Source organism: Agelaius phoeniceus, chromosome 2 (genome assembly GCF_051311805.1).
Source record: "Agelaius phoeniceus isolate bAgePho1 chromosome 2, bAgePho1.hap1, whole genome shotgun sequence".
NCBI lineage: Eukaryota > Metazoa > Chordata > Aves > Passeriformes > Icteridae > Agelaius > Agelaius phoeniceus.
The window spans coordinates 74,352,389-74,372,766 of NC_135266.1; the positions used below are offsets into that span (position 1 = coordinate 74,352,389).

The 20,378-nt window shown below is 40.7% G+C and overlaps 1 protein-coding gene across 5 annotated transcripts in view; it reads right to left on the reverse strand.

Moving 5' to 3' along the window:
* Window positions 1-334: 334 nt before the first annotated feature.
* ZC3H12C (zinc finger CCCH-type containing 12C) overlaps window positions 335-20,378 on the reverse strand; it is a 39,782-nt gene continuing 19,738 nt past the window's right edge. For 3 of the 5 annotated variants that reach the window (XM_077173916.1, XM_077173917.1, XM_077173915.1), the window contains exons 2-6: window positions 18,904-19,670; window positions 7,456-7,595; window positions 4,551-4,785; window positions 3,535-3,641; window positions 335-2,810 (exon numbers count right to left, since the gene is read on the reverse strand). In XM_077173916.1, the coding sequence (XP_077030031.1) occupies window positions 1,411-2,810; window positions 3,535-3,641; window positions 4,551-4,785; window positions 7,456-7,595; window positions 18,904-19,598 (2,577 nt within the window). In that variant the 5' untranslated portion in view covers window positions 19,599-19,670 and the 3' untranslated portion in view covers window positions 335-1,410. The remainder of the gene's footprint in view (window positions 2,811-3,534; window positions 3,642-4,550; window positions 4,786-7,455; window positions 7,596-18,903; window positions 19,671-20,378) is intronic. The other 2 variants (XM_077173918.1, XM_077173919.1) reach the window with 1 other exon arrangement.

A 20,378-nucleotide genomic window follows, 5' to 3' on the forward strand; every position in this document is an offset into this window, starting at 1 on the left:
AGAAATATCCCTTACTAATGCTAAAACAGACTTGGCTCGTCTGTTTCTAAAACTACACTATTTGTGGCAAGAATCAGGCCTACACAATGCAAAAAGCGAAAAACTAACTCCAGGAACACATATGGTATCTTCTCTCCCCACAACCCTCCCCTCCCCAGCCAAAAAAAAAAAAAAAAGTTTAAGTTATTATTTTGAGCTACAATATCATTACCATAGTGCAGATAATAAATGTTGCATATCCTGAACACACAAAACCTTTTCAGGCCGGCCTTGATAAATAGCAAGAAAAATCAAACAGTATCTTAAATACAAAACTTGCATTGAGATAATTAAATTCATTTAAAAACAGGTAAATACTTTATGAAAAGCATATTTTATCCAGTACAGTTGTGCAGCAATACAAAAGAAAAACATATAAAACAACTAAACAGGGCCCTACGATTTCAGGTCCCCATCTATTGACCAGAGATACACAGAGCTGGGTAACAACACACAGGAACTGAAACAGGGCAGCCTGGCTTGGGATGGTTCTGAGCATTTGCAGTTTCTCTTAGCTTCCAAGGGGCCTGCAAATTCTCAGTACCTCTGAAAATCAGGCAATAAGGCTTTTAACATATCCATAAATAATTAAAAAAAAATCTTTTCCCACTCTGTTTGCATCTGATCTTACTAATTGACTGCATCAACAAAAACATGTAACTATTTAGGCAAAACAAAGAAAGCAACGAAAAGTGCCATACTATAAATTACCAATATATTGTTACCCATTTCACTGTTAACTGGTAACTTTGTTATTTTTTTCAAAAAATGGAGTCAGTGCTGTAGGAAATCTTTGTTTTCTACAAACAGGTGATTACAGCACAAAAAAGCTCACAAAAACAAACAAACATACATCAGACATACACGTGGTGGTTTAAAAAGTTCAGAAACTTGGCTTGAAAATTGGCTTGAAAATTCCCTGCCAGAAGTAGCAAAATCCTCATTCTGCAGGTTAATATCTCACAGCCCAAGGATAAGCATCCAGCAAGTTAAAAAACAAAACTAAAAATCCCAACAAAATATAACAATGATAAGAAAGTGCTGCATATAAACCCCTGATGCACCAAAGATTATAACCAGAGACCACAGATTTTTTTATATATATATATATATATATATTAATTTAAACTGGAACATCCTCCAGATGTGAAAATAGCCATTTAAAAATTTTCAAACTAGAACACAAAACTTATCTGGTACTTCCAATGCATGGGGCTATACATACAGACTCCATGATACAGTATTTCACATAAACGGATTACTATATAACCTCCTTGCTGAGAAGGAGATCCCAAATGCTATTGTAGCAAACCTCCCTCAGCCTTAGAGCTGAGCTGAAAACTACGAGACACCACAAAGATGCGCCATCTCTCAATAACCTAGCTGAGATTTCTCCACTAAGATGGCAGCAGCGAGCTGCTGAGCGTCCGTCACGTGAGGGTTCTTCTTCATCACCATCCGCACGAGATCGGGGGGGAAGATGTTGCAGAGGTTAATGTAAACCTTCTCCCGGGTGTCTTGGAGCCTCGGGGGGTCTTGCGGGGGGATTCCACAGTAAGGGATGCGCCAGGGCTGCTCCTGCTGCTCGGGAAGGCTTTGGAAGGCGAACTGCTCGTAGCACGGCTGCGTGGGGTTGCTGGGCAAGGAGTACGTCTGGCGGTAGCCGTAGGCATCCATGCCGTAACTCTGCCTATCCCAACCTCCCAGCCCTTCCTGGCCAGAGTAAGGCTTCCTGTGTCTTAAGGGGGAGTTTTCGTACAAGCGCGAGTCTGAGATGCTGTCTATCCTCGTGGACACCAGGGCTCTCCCCAGGTGCAGCGCCTTCGAATGAGACGAGCCCTGAGGCGCGGAGTACTCGCTGGGACAGCTGGAACGAGCACCGACTGCTGGGTGCTGCAGATGCACAGCCATGTACGGAATGGGAGATTTGTGGTGGTGCTTTGGTTCTTCGTGACTGTAGCTCTGCACTCGAGCCAGGGGCTCGTGGTAGCTCTGCAGGAAGGGCTGAGCGTTAAGGCGGCCGTGGGCGTGCATGTGCTGGCACTTCAAGTTCTCCTCCAGCTGTGGGTCAGGAGAACTCATGTAGGAGCGGTCGCTGTAACCCACGTAGGAATCGCTGCTGCCACAGCTGACGCTCCCCTCGCTGCTGCAGTCAGAAGCTACAGAGCTAATCCGATAATCTGTGTCCAGGGAGAAGCGCCTCTCGGGACTACGCGGTCCCGATATGCTGAGATTTGAATACGCACTCAGCATAGAGTAATACCCTACGTCCACCGGAGACTCACATTTTGGATACTGGTCATAAGGCATTGGTGTTCCATGATTTTTGGTTGCCATCATCACTGTAGGATACTGTCCCTGTGGTCTTTGATCCTGAGGTGGGAAGTGAACTCCAGATGGAAGGCCGTTAGTTAAAGGTGCAGTACTTTGGGGTTTTCCAGCAGAGGAACTTGGTATGCTAACTAAAGAAGGTACAGACCTGGTTTCCAATTTGTTTTTGGTGGGAAGCTTTTCCTCCAAGTCCTGATAGACTTGAGTCCTTATACTAGGATCCGATTGCCTCTTTGGAGCAGCGCGCTTCAGCTCTGAAGTGCCCTCGCTTTTAGTGCTACAGGGAACGCTATTGCTTTTCACCAGTCCTCCTTCACTCGTAGTTTTGACAGCTGTGCTTCTAGACATGGCACGAAGTTCATCAGCTACGGATCGCTGAGGCTGATTTCCTCTTTCTGGATGATAGTATTTGCATTTGTGTCCATAGGTACATTTCTTCCCTATTAATACAAACACAATCAGATTTTAAAAACTTCAAACAAAATCTGTTAGCTGTCCAGTAACAGAAATGCACCTCATTTGAAGTTTTACTGTTGATTTGAAAGATCTTGCAAACAAGATTGGCTTTGTGCAACACAGGGTGTGCTCTAAGAGCTTATCTCTCCTGTTTTGTGGGGAAAAAAGAGGTGATGGTAATGCCCTGCAGCTGGTACTCTGGGAATGCAGACCAACACTACCAGCCACGTTTTGAGCTGGATGTGGCACTGCCAGGGAGGCTGTACCTGCTGTGTCGAGCCAAGGCAATATACAGAGAGAAAACTTAATTGAGAAGTCCCACAGCCATAAGGCCAGCAGGTTTCCGCTCAGTCTAGATGCCTGTGGGAATGCTCAGTAGCTAAACTTCAGATAGCTCAATTAATTCTCTGGAAGAAAACCTCAGTATCTCATAACATTAGAAAAGTGCTGATATGGATTTATTCTAATGAATGATTAATTAAGTTGCTCCTTTAGTTCAACTAGTAGACAGAAATGTTTTTTAAGTAGCACATGAAAAAATTGCTTCAGTTTCCACCATCAGCCCAGCATTTCAACCCATCTCAGGCTAAGACAACAACATTAAAACCAATGTCAAAGAGTTTTAAACAATTTTGGCAGTGTTAAAATAAAGCAGGATCTTGGTCCCCAGTCCCAGTCCATAAAAATTTATGGATTAAATCAAATTACCATATGGACATGGTTGCTTCTTATGCTCTGGCACAATAGGCTTCTTCCTAAGAAAATTGTCCAGACTTGGACCATGGCGGCCAAGAGGATCATCAGGAGGCATAAATCTACAAAGAAAGAACAAAATATTATGGAAGCAAACAAGCCTTTTCATATTTCTCATGCAATGACCAAGAACCTTATAACTGTGCTACACCATAACCTGCCATCCTGATGTTTTTAAATCTGGGAACCTCAAGAGCAGTTTTGGAAAGTGACCTTTCTGCTGCAGGTACTGCCTTAGAGGTAGGTCACAGGAACAGACTGTGTGGACACCTCTAGACTGCTACAGACACCTCTGGTCCACATCAGCTGATGCTTTGTGGCAGAGCAGGGCTGCAAATAACCCATCCCGAATTCAAAAGTAAGGGTGCAATACAGGCAGCCATTTCTTAAAACACCACTACTAGCTTTGCAAAACTGTGCTCATGGCCTAGGATTCTTGCATCAGCATTCAGGCACCTCAACACAAGTGCCTGCTTAGGGGAGCACTGAGTGCCTCCCACTACACAAAGACACCAGCAGTAACTGCAGTGGATCTGTAGGCTGGGGTAGAGTTACTATAGATGGATCTAATCAGACAGTTGAACTACAGATCCCCTGAAGTTCATTCCAATTCAGGTTCTTCTATGACTCTAGGACTTAGGAGTCTAACCACAGGCACTCAGAAATGTTGGTTCAGTATATCAACAGAGCTGGAATATTATACCATAGCATACATCAAATACACATTGACATACACCAAAGAGGAAAAAATAGCATAAAAATACATAAATGTAAATAAATGTAAATAAAAATGTTGCTACAAAAACAGTTTCAAGTACTTTAATCAGAAGACCAAATTTATGATTGACTATTCCTCCTGTTTTCCTACATATACCTAATGATCTGGGTGTAAGATAAAAAATTTGTATAAATCTTCAAACTGTCCTTTCCTCAATTATTTCAGTGGCACATGTAAAGACAGAATGACTTACTTGTCATTAACAAAAGAATACATCAACAAGCGTTCATCTATGAACTTCTTCCATTCTGGCTTTTCATTAGCTAGATCCCTGTAGTTGTCATTGGAGACAATGATGCCATCTGACTCGAAGGCCAACTTCACTATGAATCGGTCATCGTAGCACACCACCCTTCTCCCCTGCACGCGCCGGGACGGAGTGAACACGAGAATCTTCTCCTTCTCCAATTTACGCAAGATTTCTTGATCTACAAGGAATAAGAATCAAAAGCCAAACAAGAAAGAAAAAAAAAGTTTGTTTAGCCTCTAAAGGTATTAGACTTGAGGAAGAAAATCCAAGCATGTAGGACTAAAAATGTTTTATATGTTATAGTCCATATATGATATCTGAACTTATAGTCAGAAGTCAGCTGCCAATACTTTCAAAAACAAATCAAAGCCTCCTGCTCCACACCATTTCTCTAAGACCAACACAGGGCACCTTCTTCATGTTCCTGTGGCTCAAAAGAAGAGCCATTTTATCAAAATATCTGTGCAAAACTCCTCTGGCTAAAGGGGTAATTTTAAACACCACTGAATACAAAGGCTATACCCAAGTACAGCCACAGTTTTCCCGTAACTAAGATCCTTGGTAGAACCCAGCTAGAAACATCTTTTGAAAGAATTCCAGTAGCTCATATTAATGGGACAGTCTCATGAAAGTCTCTGCCCATCAACAGAAGGGGGTTACCCACAAGGACTAGAAAAGCCATATTCTGTACAAGCAGGTTCTCCACAAATATTAACAGCATTCCCCAGAAAGGCAGCTGATGTAATTTTGTAACCAACAGCAAAAATTGTGGTGGTTTGTTTTGGTTTGGTTTTTTTTGTTAACACCAGTAATAGTTTAGATTGTATCTTTGCTTGGATGGTTTACACATGTACATTTAAGTACTTATCAAAGCCAGACAGATTTCTCTTCAACCTTCTAAATAAGCATATTTAGCATTTTATGTAGTTCCTTCTTGTTCTACACAATCTGTCACTCACATATCCTAAAAGTATTTTATTTTCCTTTTTTTCTGTATAGAACCTGGAGTTCCCAAGGAGCTTTGAAAGACAGACCTCGGGCTACGAAGGAAGTTGTATCCAGTACTGGTGCACTACCCCTTATGTTGATTCTCCTACCTATCACTCTTCTTGGAGCAGACAAACTATGAAGGAAATATACACGAATAAACTAGGCAACATCTAAAACAGCAGATGCTTGCATAGTGAATATGAGTCATGGCTATTAGCAATGGTTAAGATCTCAACTCAACTGTTTTGTAGCATAAGAAACTTGACAAGGGAACATGTTCCATCTGGGAAAAAAAAATTCCAACAGAGAGAAATACAGCATTAATATTACATATAAGCAATATATTTGATACAAGTATTTATTTGCTTAGTAGAAAAAGCACACGATTTTAAATGAAATACAACCTTTTTGTATTCAACCCCTCCCCCCAATGAGTGATAGTGAGATGGAAGGTGATTTTTTTTCTTCCTTGCTAAGAAAGAATAAAAAAAATCTGCCATGTGATTACTGGTGGGCACTGGTAAGAAAGATGAGGCTGTTGTTCAGTCCAAGAGGCTTCTCATGAATGCTGACAGTCTAGAACCATCCCCATGTTAGTCATCTAGGGCTTTTTCAGAACTCCAGCTGGCTGCGTATTTTAGGTGTGTATCTCTGGAAACAGAGTGTCAGCACCAGATATTTTACATGCCTGGTAGCACACAGGTTTCCTGCATCCTTAGAGGAAAACAGAAGATGCAATATTTTTACAGAAGATACAATAACCTGCTCTGATCTTCCTCCCATTTTCAGGGTCCATGATGACACATGAAAAACTGATTTCTAGGTCAATTCTAGCCTTGCTGCTTTCTTGAAACACCTTTTGGGGCCCTTAGCCCTACACGAACTTCAAGCAGATGTCACAATTAGAAGTGGTCAAATTTTTATTTCTTAGCCAATGCTCTTCTCACACCCCAAACACCAGTAGCAAAAGAGAAGGGCTTCAAGAGGAAGGCTCCACACTGCCAGTGGTGACAGGGTAACAGCAGCTTTCCAGATGTTTCCTTGTGTTAACATGCTATATTCTAGTAACAATCAAGCAAATGGAATGAAGTGTTAAGAGGATCTTTCCAGATATTTGAAAATGCACATGGCAGTCAAAACATGCTTCTGTATTCTTTTAGAAGCTATGGCTATTAGTCTCAAAAACTTCCCCTCCTTTAATGGTAGCTGTGTTGCCCCCTCCTGCTAAAATAAACAAATCCTTCCTCCTTTCTAACTTCTAGGGTTTTTTTAACCCCTAATTCCTTTCTATTTCAACTTTAGGGCAGTTGGAGGATGTCTCTCCAGCCTTCACAAAGAACCTGTTAATTTGATGAAGGAATAAATACTTCTACATCAGATTTTTTTTTTCTAGGATAAACATATTCAAAATTAAAATTTTCAAAAGTTGTCTATTTGCTAATAGTAATGACAAAGAGGGGAACCATTCCTTTTCTGTCTGGATAATTCCCATAACCCAAAGCATGGGCAGTGACAGGCCAGCCTGGCAGAATCTGCTCTCCACAAGAAATAATACTCAACAAATTACTAACTTCAAACCTCTTTGCTACTAATGCTGCACAGACATAGCAGATTTTAGAAAAGGCAATTACATTCTTCAAGAAGTAAGTAGCAATGGTATGGAAACTTAAGCAGATGATCAGAACAGGAGGACTTGTGAGGGCATTGCTTTGTCTTTTTCCTGTCTATAGATCACAATGAAATTACTGCACCAAAGATGCTTTCTGTTACAGCCTTTCATTGCTGAAGGTTTGTTCATTTGAGCAGTAGCCCTCCTGCCAGGCAAAGCACTGAACAAACAAGCAAAGATGGAGCTTACCTGTTATAAGAGCATCTGGTCTCGACTGCTCTTTCCTCCACGCTGGCACAAACACAGTCACATCCTTGTGGCCTCTTTCCAAAAACCAATCTACTGCCAATTTGATTCCTCGACAAGAAAATACTTCTTTGTTCCCATGGCTGAAACACACACATGGAAATTCTTTGTTAGATGACTTTTTCTATGACCATAAATGGAGCTCAGTAAAATGCAGATGTCATAGCCATGCTCTTCACTTGCTCCATGGTTTCTAAAGGCAGCTGAGAGTCTGTCTGAGCCTTGCCCAAACACAGCCATCATTTCCAAAATGGTGTGGGAGAGAGTTTCCAAACATATTTATTACCTGTACACAGATTTGACAAGCAAAGAAAAATATAAGTAGGGGTTTTTAAAAATCCTCATAGCCCAACCAAAAGTATGGGATGTAACAGGCAGCTCAAAGACTTGGTGAGGGAAAGCAGGAGGTCCAAAATACCAACATGAGAGTGCACTGTGCTTAGGAAATGGTAGCAGAGGAGCATAGGTGTGCACAGCAGCAGGGGAAGGGAAGCAAAGCCAGCTGCTGCAGGAGCTCCACAAGGTCCTGTGTGAACAGGGAACGAGAGAGGAGAAGGTCTCCAAGCCCAAGGGGATGGCAGGCACTCAACGGGACAAATTAGGCAAACTGGAGAGACTGTCCAAAATCAACATTGGCAAAACTAAGAAAGTGCTTAGTATGTACTTCAGAAGGAGAAATTAACGTGTATTTAAAACACTGTGCAGAGACAATTAATTGTGATCAGACAAAAGCACAACAAACTATGTGTCTGTTGTGCAATAACTGTCTGCGGTAAAGCAAGAGACGCAATGATGTCATTTTCCCAAGACAGACAAGTCCTTGCCCTACTTCTACATCCAGTTTCAGGCATGACATTATAAAGACATAGATGAAATGGAAAGGATTCAAAAGAAAGTAAAAGGAGACCTATGGGGAAAGGCTGAAGGAAGCATATTTAGCTAATCTGGAGAAAAAAGCAGCTTGTGGAAGAACAAACCAATCTTTCATGCATAGGAAGTAACTATAATGGAGGACAGCAATCAACCAATGGGTGTCCATAGAAAGGTTCTGGGAGCAGGGAGCTGCAGGGTGGTTGCTGTGAGAACAATCTGAGATTGCCCCATGATGGGCACACCCAGATCTAGCCAGCTCCACAGTGCAGGAGATGGGAATGAGAGAAAACCATGGCATGAAGATGAGGAGCTGCTTCATGAGGAGCAGGTACACTCCCAGAGGGATTTGCACACTAAAGAACAGGAAAAGTGCAAGAAGGAAGGAGCAGCAGAGAAAAACTGTGACATTCTGACCCCAGTCCCCTGCACTGCTCACAGCTGCTCCAAAAGGACTGACTGCCACCTGCAGCTGTGACAAGGTTGTAAGAGTGATGCTGTGGTGAGGTAGTGAGAAGGACACATGCTTGGAGTGAAGCAAGCCTGGAAAAGAGGAGACAGTCTTTCCCCTAAATATTTTAATGTTTCTCTTTTTCGTCTCCCAATACCTGATTTAGAATTAAATATTTATATTAACTGGCTAAAAATTAAATTGAATTCCCCAAGCTGAGTCTGCTTGACATAAAAAATTACATGATGAGTGATCTCCCTGTCAGTATTTTGAGCCATGGGTTTTCTTGCTTCTGCTCCTCCTGTTTTCTCTCCCATTCTGCTGGCATGCGAGCCACAGCCAACCCACTACAGTCCCACTGGATAAGGACAGAAAAGTCCTTCACTAGAGCTAGGAACAGTTAAGCACTATGTTAGTAAAAGCTTTCTCCCTGATCTGTGGAACAGTGTGGCTATGGATTTTGGGATCTCTTCATGGGACGCTTTGCAGAACAAGGTAGACAGCTCCTTTGAGGCCTGTCTAGGTTCTCCGTGCACGGGAGACAAACAACTGTTGTGACATCTCTCCCAACCCTGCAGCTCTGTGTAGCAGAAGAAACAGAGGGGCATGGAAAGAAGCCATCACCTTTCACTTGGCTGGCTTGTCATGAATAGCAGGTATGCCACAATCTGCTTTTCAGAAGGGTAAAAGACAATGCTTTGTCTGTGATTAGTGAAGGGGACAATATCATGACAGATAGCAACAGGAATTTTAGAAGTCCCTTTCTCCTTGCATGTCTTTGGTAAATAAAATACCAGAAAGTTATTTTAAAACTTTTTTCCCCTCAGTAGGAAAGTAAGTACCTACTTTTTCCACCTTTCTAAAACATAGCACTGCTGTGTCTTTCTTGACATTATGAGAACTTGAGTAATTGTGCAATAGACAAAGTGCCAAAGAAAAAGTGAGAACACTTCTGCAAAAATGTTCTGATTTCAGAAGCCTGTGAAGGAGGTGGCGTACACTTGCCCCTGAGTCAAGAGAGAATGAGTCATGGCTAACACTTCTTACAAAGCATCATTCTCAGTAAAGGCTAGGTGGAACGTCACAGATCCCAAACAAAAGGAGAAAAGAAAAAAAAAAAGGAAAAAGGAAAATAAGAGCCCACTACCATTAACTGGATTTAAGTGAGGAAGTGTCCTACTTCCTCTTGTAATGAAACAGGAGACAGTACCTGCAAACATAAGCATATACTTTGATATTGCAATTGTTGCCAGGCATAATGATCCAAGCGTGTAGATTTTAGCTGCCATGGGGCACTCAAAGGATAGTTTAAGCCCATCCTCTGTGCCTTTAGGGCTACACTAGGAACACTGTCAGGAACAATATATCTATCTACCTCAATATCCTATTCAACTATAGTTATAGGCCTCTGCAGTAACACATTCCCTGTTTTCTATGATCACATCACACAATATTGTATTACATCATAACAACACTGTAATAGTAGAACACAGACCGGTATATTTTTCTAGGCATTGTTTTATACTATACAACTATTCTTGTGCTTGTTTGGCTGCAAGAGTGGTATCTCTCTGTATTTCAAAACTTACCAGGAGTAGGAAACCAAACCACACACAGATGTGACACACTTAAAGTGCACATGCACACAATACATAGCAAAAATGGCCAATAGTATTTCATCCATGGTCTAATTCCATCTTCCCTTGACAACACAAGATTGGGGCATTAGGTGCACATTCAATGCCCAGGGGGCAGCCATAAGGCCTCCTTTGCAAAGCCTGAGACAAGAGGTTACTGCTATGCTAGCAGGCTGGGTGCTATCATAAACATACTGTAATCCATTTTAAAACAGTCAGGAAGATGTTGTTCCAGCTACTAAATTCCACTGGAATCACTGTACTGTGATTACTCTAAACAATCTCCATGGTTTCAAGTGGATAAACCCACTTTTCACTCCTGACAATGAAAAAGTGGTGTGTTAGACTACGTTTTAGCAGTGCTATGTTTCTTTCTGCAAATCTGAAAAATAATTTCAGGAAAAAAATCCTGGACTCTTGGAAAAAAAAGAAGTTCTTGCTTATTGCTTTTCATCAGGTTGTAGCTCAGGCCACGCTTTTAAAGGTAAAGGGAGAACCAGGCAGTTCAGCTCCTTAGTTTTCTATTGCATAGTACAGAGTATTAAAATTCTTTCATCCAGAATAGAAGTTTTAAATACACTTAAACTGTATGAAACAGAAGTGGGGAACGCATTACAATGCATATCAGCTATTCTGCACTGCTGAGCAAGTGAATTTATAACTTGTATAAGTCTTCACTTTTTTTCTGCTCTTTTTAGACACGTGCCTAAGCTCGGATCTGAGCGGATACAAATTCCAAGGAATTGAAATAATTAGTGAGAAAGTCCATGAAAGAGATGTGCAATTAAAATTTGTTCTTTTGTTTTGTTGTTAGGCAGATTTGATGCTCTTCATTTTGTGATCTTTGTGCTTCATCAGCTTTATGATACGTCATATGGTGAAAAGACTGAAATCATGCTGCTGCTTCTGACTTTTTTTCCTTCTTCTTAGTTGTGATAAAGATGAGAAATGTTTGTACTTCTTTGTCAAGAAACTTCCTTTAAAAAATCTCCTTCCAATCATTAGGAATATGAGAAAGCTCACATCAGTCAGCTGTAGCCCTGGGTGAGATACTGGTTTACAGTATTTTGGTTCTGTTTGATGACTATCTAGCACTCTCAGTTGCAATATAAAGTTTAATTCTTTAGAAGTACCTATTTCTTTTTCATATCATGAATGAATGATTCCTTTTACCATCATGTTCATATTTGGTCTGTTGATAGTTGTGATTTTATTTTTAAATGAAAGAAAATAAAGTAGTATGTCTCCTGAGCAAAAAATCAATCAAGAATTTTTTAGGCTAGGAGAATTAGTAAAAAGTGTAAAACTTCTGATGAGAACACTTCACTTTCATTTTCTCTGTTACCTTCCTAGACCCCAAATTAGATTTCCTACTGACTCTCTTGGAAAGACTTGTGGTATACACGCTTAAAAGACTATTTAGAATACTTGCAAGACTTCTAGTGTCCTCCAATACAATATCCAAACCAACACTCAGATTCTGAAAGCTACAGAAAATATGCCATTGATGACAAGAAGCGAGGTCTATAATAACATCTGCTGCAAACAGCTTTTTATACAACTGAAATCTGGACACATCCACACACCTACCATGTAAAAGCATATTGATTAAAAGCAACAACAAAACCAAAACACATACCTGCCCATTAAAAGTTATTACAGAGTTACCAAACTATTTTCTTCTATGATATCATGGGAGGAAGAGCGTTCAGTCCATAGCACAGACAGAGAGGAGTTTCCATCCTGTATCATATTGGTGACTCATAACCCTGCAGCCTGATTTTGTATCTAGCCTCATCCCTTTTTAATTACTTTTTTTTGAGCTCTACTAATTCCCTAATCACATGAATCATTTGTCCCAAACCATTTCTCATTAACCTGAGCCTTCTATCAGTCCTGTATTTGCTCCCTCTATATATGTATATTTTGGTGCTGGCATGAAGCAGATAGAACAGGTGCCAAACGTTTTTTTTTCCATTAGCCCAAATTACTTCCATTCTTTGAGGTGTTTTAAAGAAAAAAGCCTTGGAAGCTGTCACATATTACAAGATACCTTTTCCCTGTAGGGCTTCCAGTGCTGGAGCACTCTCCAAGTGCAGCAGATGCTGTCTCCAGCCAGAACTGCACGTGGGTCCCTGTCCGAGCACGAGCCACACACTCAGCACTTGAGGTCAAAACAGGCAAAGACAAGCTACACTCAAAGCTGCCAGTGACAAGCTCCTATCCATGTGATTGTTACTTGCTGGAAAAATATTTTTATCTATTCCTTATAGTGACTTCTCAAAATAAGCTAAAAAAAATAGATAGATAGTGGTACTGAAAGATGAATGTCTGAATCAAGGTACCAAGATACAACTACATCTACCAAACTCAGCAACACAATCTGAGGAGAAGCTAATGCAGCTATACTGTTAGTTTGTTAAAATAAATGAGCAATTAAATTGTCACATGAAAACTCCATGTGGCATAGACAAGACAACTAAGCCATCATCCTGACACAAAGGATGCAGTTGTGGAGAACCTTCTGTGTCAGGAGGATATCAGTGAACCTTTTACTACAGCCCAATGACCTGCCTCAGGGTTAACACCCGGGACCAAGGCTCAGTTGTCTGAACAGAGATATCTAGCACTGGTTAGAAACCCCAGTGACACTTTCTCCAGCTGAATGCCACTCCTGAATGGCACTGGGGGCTCTACCCATGACTGTCAGGCCTGGGTGTATGTTTCTGGCGCCACCAAGCACCTACAACATCCACAGCTGGCAGGGCATGAAAGGTGGAAGAAAATTGTTAAATATCTGTCTTGAAACTGGGACTGTATTTAACTAAAAACCACCTCCCCAAATCAGCATCTTCCTCTTCCCAAACAAAAATGAGTACACTGTTTATCTCATGCTTTGTTTTCCCTTGTGCAATGATGCACAATCAAGGATCACTTAAATACACAGGCCAAGGTTTTCCAGAAAGGGAAGCTGAAATGCATCACCTCCATGGCCTGAGAATCCCAAGGGTAAAGTTTTCAGAGGAATCTAATTGACCAAAACAAGATCAATTGATTTCAATCTGCAAATCAAACCAACACGATCAAAATACTTTGATTTCTTTTCCCATAAACTTCTGAAAATTGTTGTCTAAAACTAATAATAAAGCAAGTAAAGTAATCAAATAATTTTACATCAGCGTTATTCATGTTGCACTCTCTGTAGGCAAAGCAAACTTATTTTCTGCCAGTAAGTTTTCAGCATAAATTTTTATATATATTTGAAACATTCTATTCACAGTCAGCAAAGAAAGTCTGAAGGCAGCCAGGACACCCAGTGAAAACTATCAAGGTCCACAATAGCTCTAGGGGATTATCTAATTTGCTGTTCAGCTCTGATTTTAAGTTTACATACACAGAAAAATCAGTCTCATCTTTAAGAGCATTCTAACAAAAAACCTTGATGTTTAAGGCTTAAACTGTGGGCATCTTTCCTCTTCTGAAAAAAATATTAACTCAACACCAAGAAAGGTAGAATGACAAAACAAGACCAGACTTTAAGTATCCTATAGGAAGCTAAATAGCAATTCTTCAAGTCATAGCTTGCAAAACCTCCTTTCTGCTATTCAGTTGAAAGAGAGTGTTTTCTTTGTTTTTAAAACTTCAGCCAATTCATATTATTTAGACCATATTGTATCTTTAAACTTGATATACACAAGATGCATTTGATGACTCATTTACAGTTTAATGCACAAATGACAAGCAGTGTCATATGAAAGTTTAAGGAAAGCTTTCCAAATGTTACCAAAAGGCAGAAAAAAATGACTGTTGGGTTTTTCTGAATCTACAGTTTGCTAAAACAGCTTGTCTGTAACAGGAGTAGTCACCAGACAACTGGCATACATGAGGGCTCTGGCTTGCCAGAGTAAGTTGTTCTGACCCAAGCCTTTTTCTGTGCTGCTCAAAAGAAATTCATGAATCCATCAGCTCATTAGATGCAACCAGTTCCACAAATATGAGCACCAAGTCACATAATCAGACATATCCTTCCTCCTTTGTGTTGGATTGAGTTGTTCTCCCAATGACAAAAACATCAGGTTATGTTAACATGTCAAATGGAAAAATGATCCTTTCTGATTCCCCCTGCTCTCTGATTTAGGAAGGTGAATCAACTCATTTTGCAGCCACCCAGTCACCAGATGAGACGCAGATAGGAAAGCATGCCTGGCAGTGGGATAGAGGCAAGCCTAAAAGTAAATCACTCTGTGTCACTCACCGGATGTTTTGTGAAACTACATCCTTAATTAGGCATGGAATGGAGACACAGGGTAGCACAGTGTTTGATCCTTCCAGAAGAGGACAGCTATCTCATTCTACTCGAATTACTGGACATCAGACTCCTTACCTTCTCCATAAAACTTTCCCTCCCCATCAAATACATCCTTTAAATGAAAATTAGTAGCTCTTATCTAGAATAATTCTAATAATAAATGTTATCATCACGTATGTGCATTACAACAACATGGCTGTAAGAATATAGATCACAATTTAACCATTCCTGTGATAATGTCTGAGAAAGCTTCCAAGAACACCTCTCAAAAGACTATCTACAGTCTTGCTTAGAGCACAGGCCCATTTTCCTTTAGCAATTCCAGAGTGAACTCATTTCCCACAGCTTGGAAGAGTGAAGACAAAACCGTGACAATTTTTAGCTACACATAACAGGACCGTGGACATTTGCATACAGAAATCTGAAGAAGATTGAACTGCAAGTGAACTCCTGTCTCTCCTGCATGTAAAAGCTGAAATCTTTCCAGTATTTGAAGTGCTTAGTTACTAGTACCTATTTTCTTGGAGGGGAAAGGGCAGATCCTGTGGGCAAACAACTGGTTGCACAACTGGTGTCAGCAGCTGAGACTCATCTTTTACATACATGGACTGGCTTTCCTAATCAAGGACTGATTTCTAGAAAAAGGTGGGATGCACTGGACCCATCAGCCAGTTGGCAAAGATGCTTTTGTTCCGACCAACACAGCAAGGCATCAGTAATCCAGGAAGTTTCTGGAATGCTTTTGCGGTAACTTCTTAACAATGGTGACTAAGTACCTAACAAGTGCACCAGCTGGGCCTCATTCTTAGAAACAAGGGAGAAAGAGACTGAGATGGGAAGGTCAGGGGCAGCCTCTGCTGCAGCGACCATGAGAGGCAGATCCTGTGAAGAAAGAGCAAGGCAAAAAGCAGATTACAAGATCGGAATTCTGGAGAGCAGATTTTGGCCTACTGAGGAGAATCCCAGGCAGAAGAGTGCACAGGAGAGAAGATGGATTTTTCAAGGATGAAAGCTTGCTCATGCCAAGCTCAAGACTGGCCCACAGCAATGCACAGAAGTTTGGGCAAAAGTAACAGGACAAGACTTTCCCTCACTGACTTTTGGGAACACTGAAATGGAATATTGCCAGGCTTCTGGGCCCTGATGGGTGTTAAGGGAGCTGGCTAATGACATTGTATGGCCTCTCCTGGCAATTTTTGAAAGGTTGTGGTGATTGGGAATATTCCTAATGTCTAGAAAAGGGCAAATATCCCTTCCATTTTAAAGGGGATAAAGAAGGGTAATTCAGGGACCTACAAAGCTAGTCAGCCTCACCCTGATCCCTGCAAAGGTGATGGAGCAAATTGTCCTGCAAACCATTTCTGCATGTAGATTGGATGAAGATGACTGGGAACAGTCAGCATGGATTTATGAAGAAATATGCTTGAGCAGCCTCACAGCCTTTTATGGTGAGATGACTTCTTCAGTGGATGAGGAGAGCTGTGGACACACTGTTTATTGTGGCTTTAACAAAGCTTCTGACAGCTTTGTTCTTGTAGCAGCCTTCCCTTACCACAGCCTCACTGCTCCTACTTCCCTAGTTTGTCAAAGTTAGAGCAGAGATGGACTGAAATCTGACTGAACTGCTGGACCCAAAGGTGATTAGAGGTAAAAAGTCCAGTTGAAGGTCAACCAGTATCTGTGTACTCCAGGGACTGGCACGGGGGAATGCATTGCTTAACATCTTCATAATGACCTAGATAACAGAATAGAGTCCACCCTCAGCAAGTTTGCAGAGGAAGCTCAGCTGGGAGGAGAACACCAGATGGGTGTACTCTCATTCAGAGGGACCCTGGTCAGGGTAGAGCAATGGGCCAACATGTACCTCAGTAAATCCAACAGAGGGAAATGCCAATCCTCCAGCTGCAGAGGTCTAACACTAATCATCCCTACAGGCTGGGAGCTGATCACCTGGAAAGCAACTCTGAAGTGAAGGACATTGGGGTTCTGGTGAACACCAAGCTGATCATGAGGCACCAATGCGCGTTTGCAGCGCAGAAGGCCAACAGCCTCCTGGGCTGCATTAGGAAAAGCACTGCCAGCAGGTCGAGGCAGGGGATCCTTCTCTACCCATGCATATGGAGTGCTGGGCTCAGTTCTGGGCTCCCGCATACAAGACAGGCATAGACAACACTGGAGAAAGGCCAGTGAAGCGCAATAAAATTAATCAAGGGACTGGAGCACCTTTTATACAAGGAGGAGGGGCTGAGAGATCTAGGACTGTGTAGCCTAGAGAGGAGAAGGCTTGGGAAGATCTTATCCATGTGTCTAAACACCTGATTGGAAAAAATAAAGGGAACAGAAACTGATTTCTCATTGGTGTCCAATGACAGAACAAGAGGCAATGGGCACAAAATAGAATACAAGAAATGTTGCTTTAACATAAAGTAAGGAAACTTTCTTACAATAACAGCATTCAAACACTGGCCCAGAGAATACATTGAGTCTCCATCTCCTTAGAGACATTTAAAACCCAATTAGACATGGCCTTGAAATGACACAGCTCTGTGTATGGATCTCCAAAGGCCCCTTCCAAATGGAATGATTCTGTTATTACATTTGGTAGAAAACAAGTAAAGACTTGATAATTTGATTCTTAGATACAGAACAACCATTCTATGAATAGATTTAATCTATTTATTAAGGTCCTGCAGCATGCATCACATACATTCATAGTTGGTTCATTTGATGCTGCAGGTGGTCAAGAAAGTAAATTGAACATACGAAGGCAGATCCTAAATATTTATGCTAATAGCTGAATAAACATTAAGGAAAAATTACAGATCTGGAGCTAATTCTGGAATGTGTTCAGTACAGTTTGTAGGAGAAGTTGAACCTAAGTCCACTCACCAAGTCTGAGCTGTGCTAACTAGCTAACACACAACCATTTTGGATTCATGTGAAGTACAAAAAAAACCCATTTTAGAAGTCTGGGTAACTTGGTTGAGTACCACAATTGTGTTTGTTCAACTGGACATGCCTCCTCTACAGTTCAAGTTGAACCAAGAGATAAGGCATGACACATCCAGCAAAAAGAACTCACAGGAATATACCATATTAAATAAGTAATATCCATGCCTTATGTGCTAATTCCTCTACTTAAAAAACCAAACCCCATCATACTGGCATAAATAAGTGGTATATTTAAATTTCATTTTAAAAAGCTTCATTTAAAGGGTAATGACTTCATTAAAAGCTAAAAAAAAGTCCCATGGAAATGCCAGGGGTTTTCTTTAGCCCAGGAAAGTCTTGCATATTCCTAAGGTAATGAAAATCACATCAAGTCATCAGAAAACTGACCTACTAAATCTTGCTGTTAGTAATTAGACAATCCTTATGACTTACTGAACCAGTTACCAATCAATTTATCATTTAATAATTTATATCTCCATAAAAACCTAATCTCTCAGCATGTCTCTCTGCCATTTCCTTCTCTCTTTAATCACCGATGAAGCATGAACCTCTCGCCTTCACAGGCAAGTTTCTTGTTATGCACCCAGATGACTGGGTCAGGATCAGTGAACACTGCAGGTAAATGTGCTAGCTGTGGGCATGTAAGTGAAAGTCATCTTTCACACACTAATCTCAACAATTAATGGCAATAAAACCTAACTCCAAAACTGGCAACCAAGACCAATCTTATGGGCAGATTAGTTCTCACAGATTAGCCAACTAAGAAGTATCCCTTAAGCTGCTTAATTCTACATCACTATTTTATAATCTTAAGGAATCTTACATTTGCTGTTACTTTCTGTACATAACTCCATCCAGAAATTGCCTGTAGCAATGGTGACTATCAAAAATTAAGGACTAGAGCGGTAGTAAGAAGGAGAGATTTGCTATCTGCCTACAAAGGGACAATGGCATTAACCTCTGGTTGTTCTAACAGTGAGTAGTACACCACTGAAGTCCTACAAACAGTAGCCCGATTGCAATATCAGCACTCTGTGTGGTTGACAAAGACACTTAAAAGAGACCCTGCATACAGCTTAAGGAAGTCACACCAAACATCAGTGCTTGAACTGGGGGGCAAGAACTTTCTGTTTCCATTTAAATAGAAAAGCAAAACCTTCATGGTCACATACCTCATTGCAACATTGCTGCCATCAATAACTATTGGCCTCAGGTTGTCTCCATCCTCTGTCACATCCTCCTGCAGTGGAGACTCTGACCTCTGAGACTCTATGGAAGACGCTTCACGCATTACACTAGTGTTAGCATTAGTTACAGTCTGATCAGTCTCAGTTTTATTCCCAAGTTTGACAAGTTCTCCCAAAATATCGTTTATTAAAGCATCAGTACCAAGTTTATTTAGTACAAGTTGAACCTGCTCTTCAGAGTAACCCAACTTAAGTGCAAACTCCAGTTTGGTTTGATATTCTTTCACCACATCAGGAGGCTTTTTGACTTCCTTAGGTACTATCTGAGCCTCTTCTATCCTAAAGTCTTGCAAGATCTCATTTCTTTTTAGTATATGAGGCTCTAAGCAAGGAGATCGGCACAGCTGTCGATGAGTCTTAGGCAATAAATGTGACTCCGATGCAGAATTATTCAGTCTCTCTGAATCATTATCAGAATTTGTGCTTTCTTCGGAGTCACAGCTTGAGCTTCCAGAAGTCTCTTCAGAGGTCTCCTTTTCTCTGTCTTCTTTCCTAGAATTAACCTTATCCATCGTTGGCTTCTCCGCCATCGACCAAGGTACAATTGCATTTATTTGTGTGCCAGTGCTCCCCACATAAAGGTGGCCTAAGTCATGACCCAGATGATCCTTCAAGCCCATGAAGCTGCTGCATGCACTTGACTCCACTTTGCTGTTTTTCTTGTATTCCTGAATATAAAGTGTTCCGTATTCCTAAAGAGAAAACAAAAATGTTGCAACTGGTTACACGCATTACTTGTTTTCTATTTTCTTGCTGCTTCCTCAGAACTGCATTTATTCTCTTGCAGCCGAGAAATAGAACTTCTTTCTTTTTATAAACATGGAAGGCTTTTTGTGGAAAAAACTTTCTAAGGAATATCTCTACTAAGAGGATAAATAACTAACCACCTGTCTTCTGAATGTATCAAATGTTTTACTTCCACATTTGTAGAAATGGATTTATGAAAGAATATGAAACCAAAGACTCCAAGTTTACCTACTGTAATGTAGAGACAGGAGTAAGGTAACTATTTAAAAATAATGAGATATTTCTTCTAGCATAAGACTATGTTGTAATGACAACAACAAAAAAGTGACTACAAAATACTCTAGAAAAGGTTTTCAAACTAAATACCTTACAGTATGTTGAACAGAAAGAAATTAGCATAGTGCAAGATCCTCTGGCTTATTAGTAACAGAAAGCATGATTAAATAAAAACTTATTGGCCCTGAAAGACACTATCAGCTCAACTGAATACACTCAAACTATTTCTGAATTCCCTTATAAAGTGATAATTAAGTCAAGAAAGACTAATTGCTCTCAACAGAGTGTTGTACTACTAACACATCAGCATTTAGGGACGTGGATTGATCTAATGGCCAATAAAGCCAATGGAAGTCTTTGCACTAATTCCAACAGAC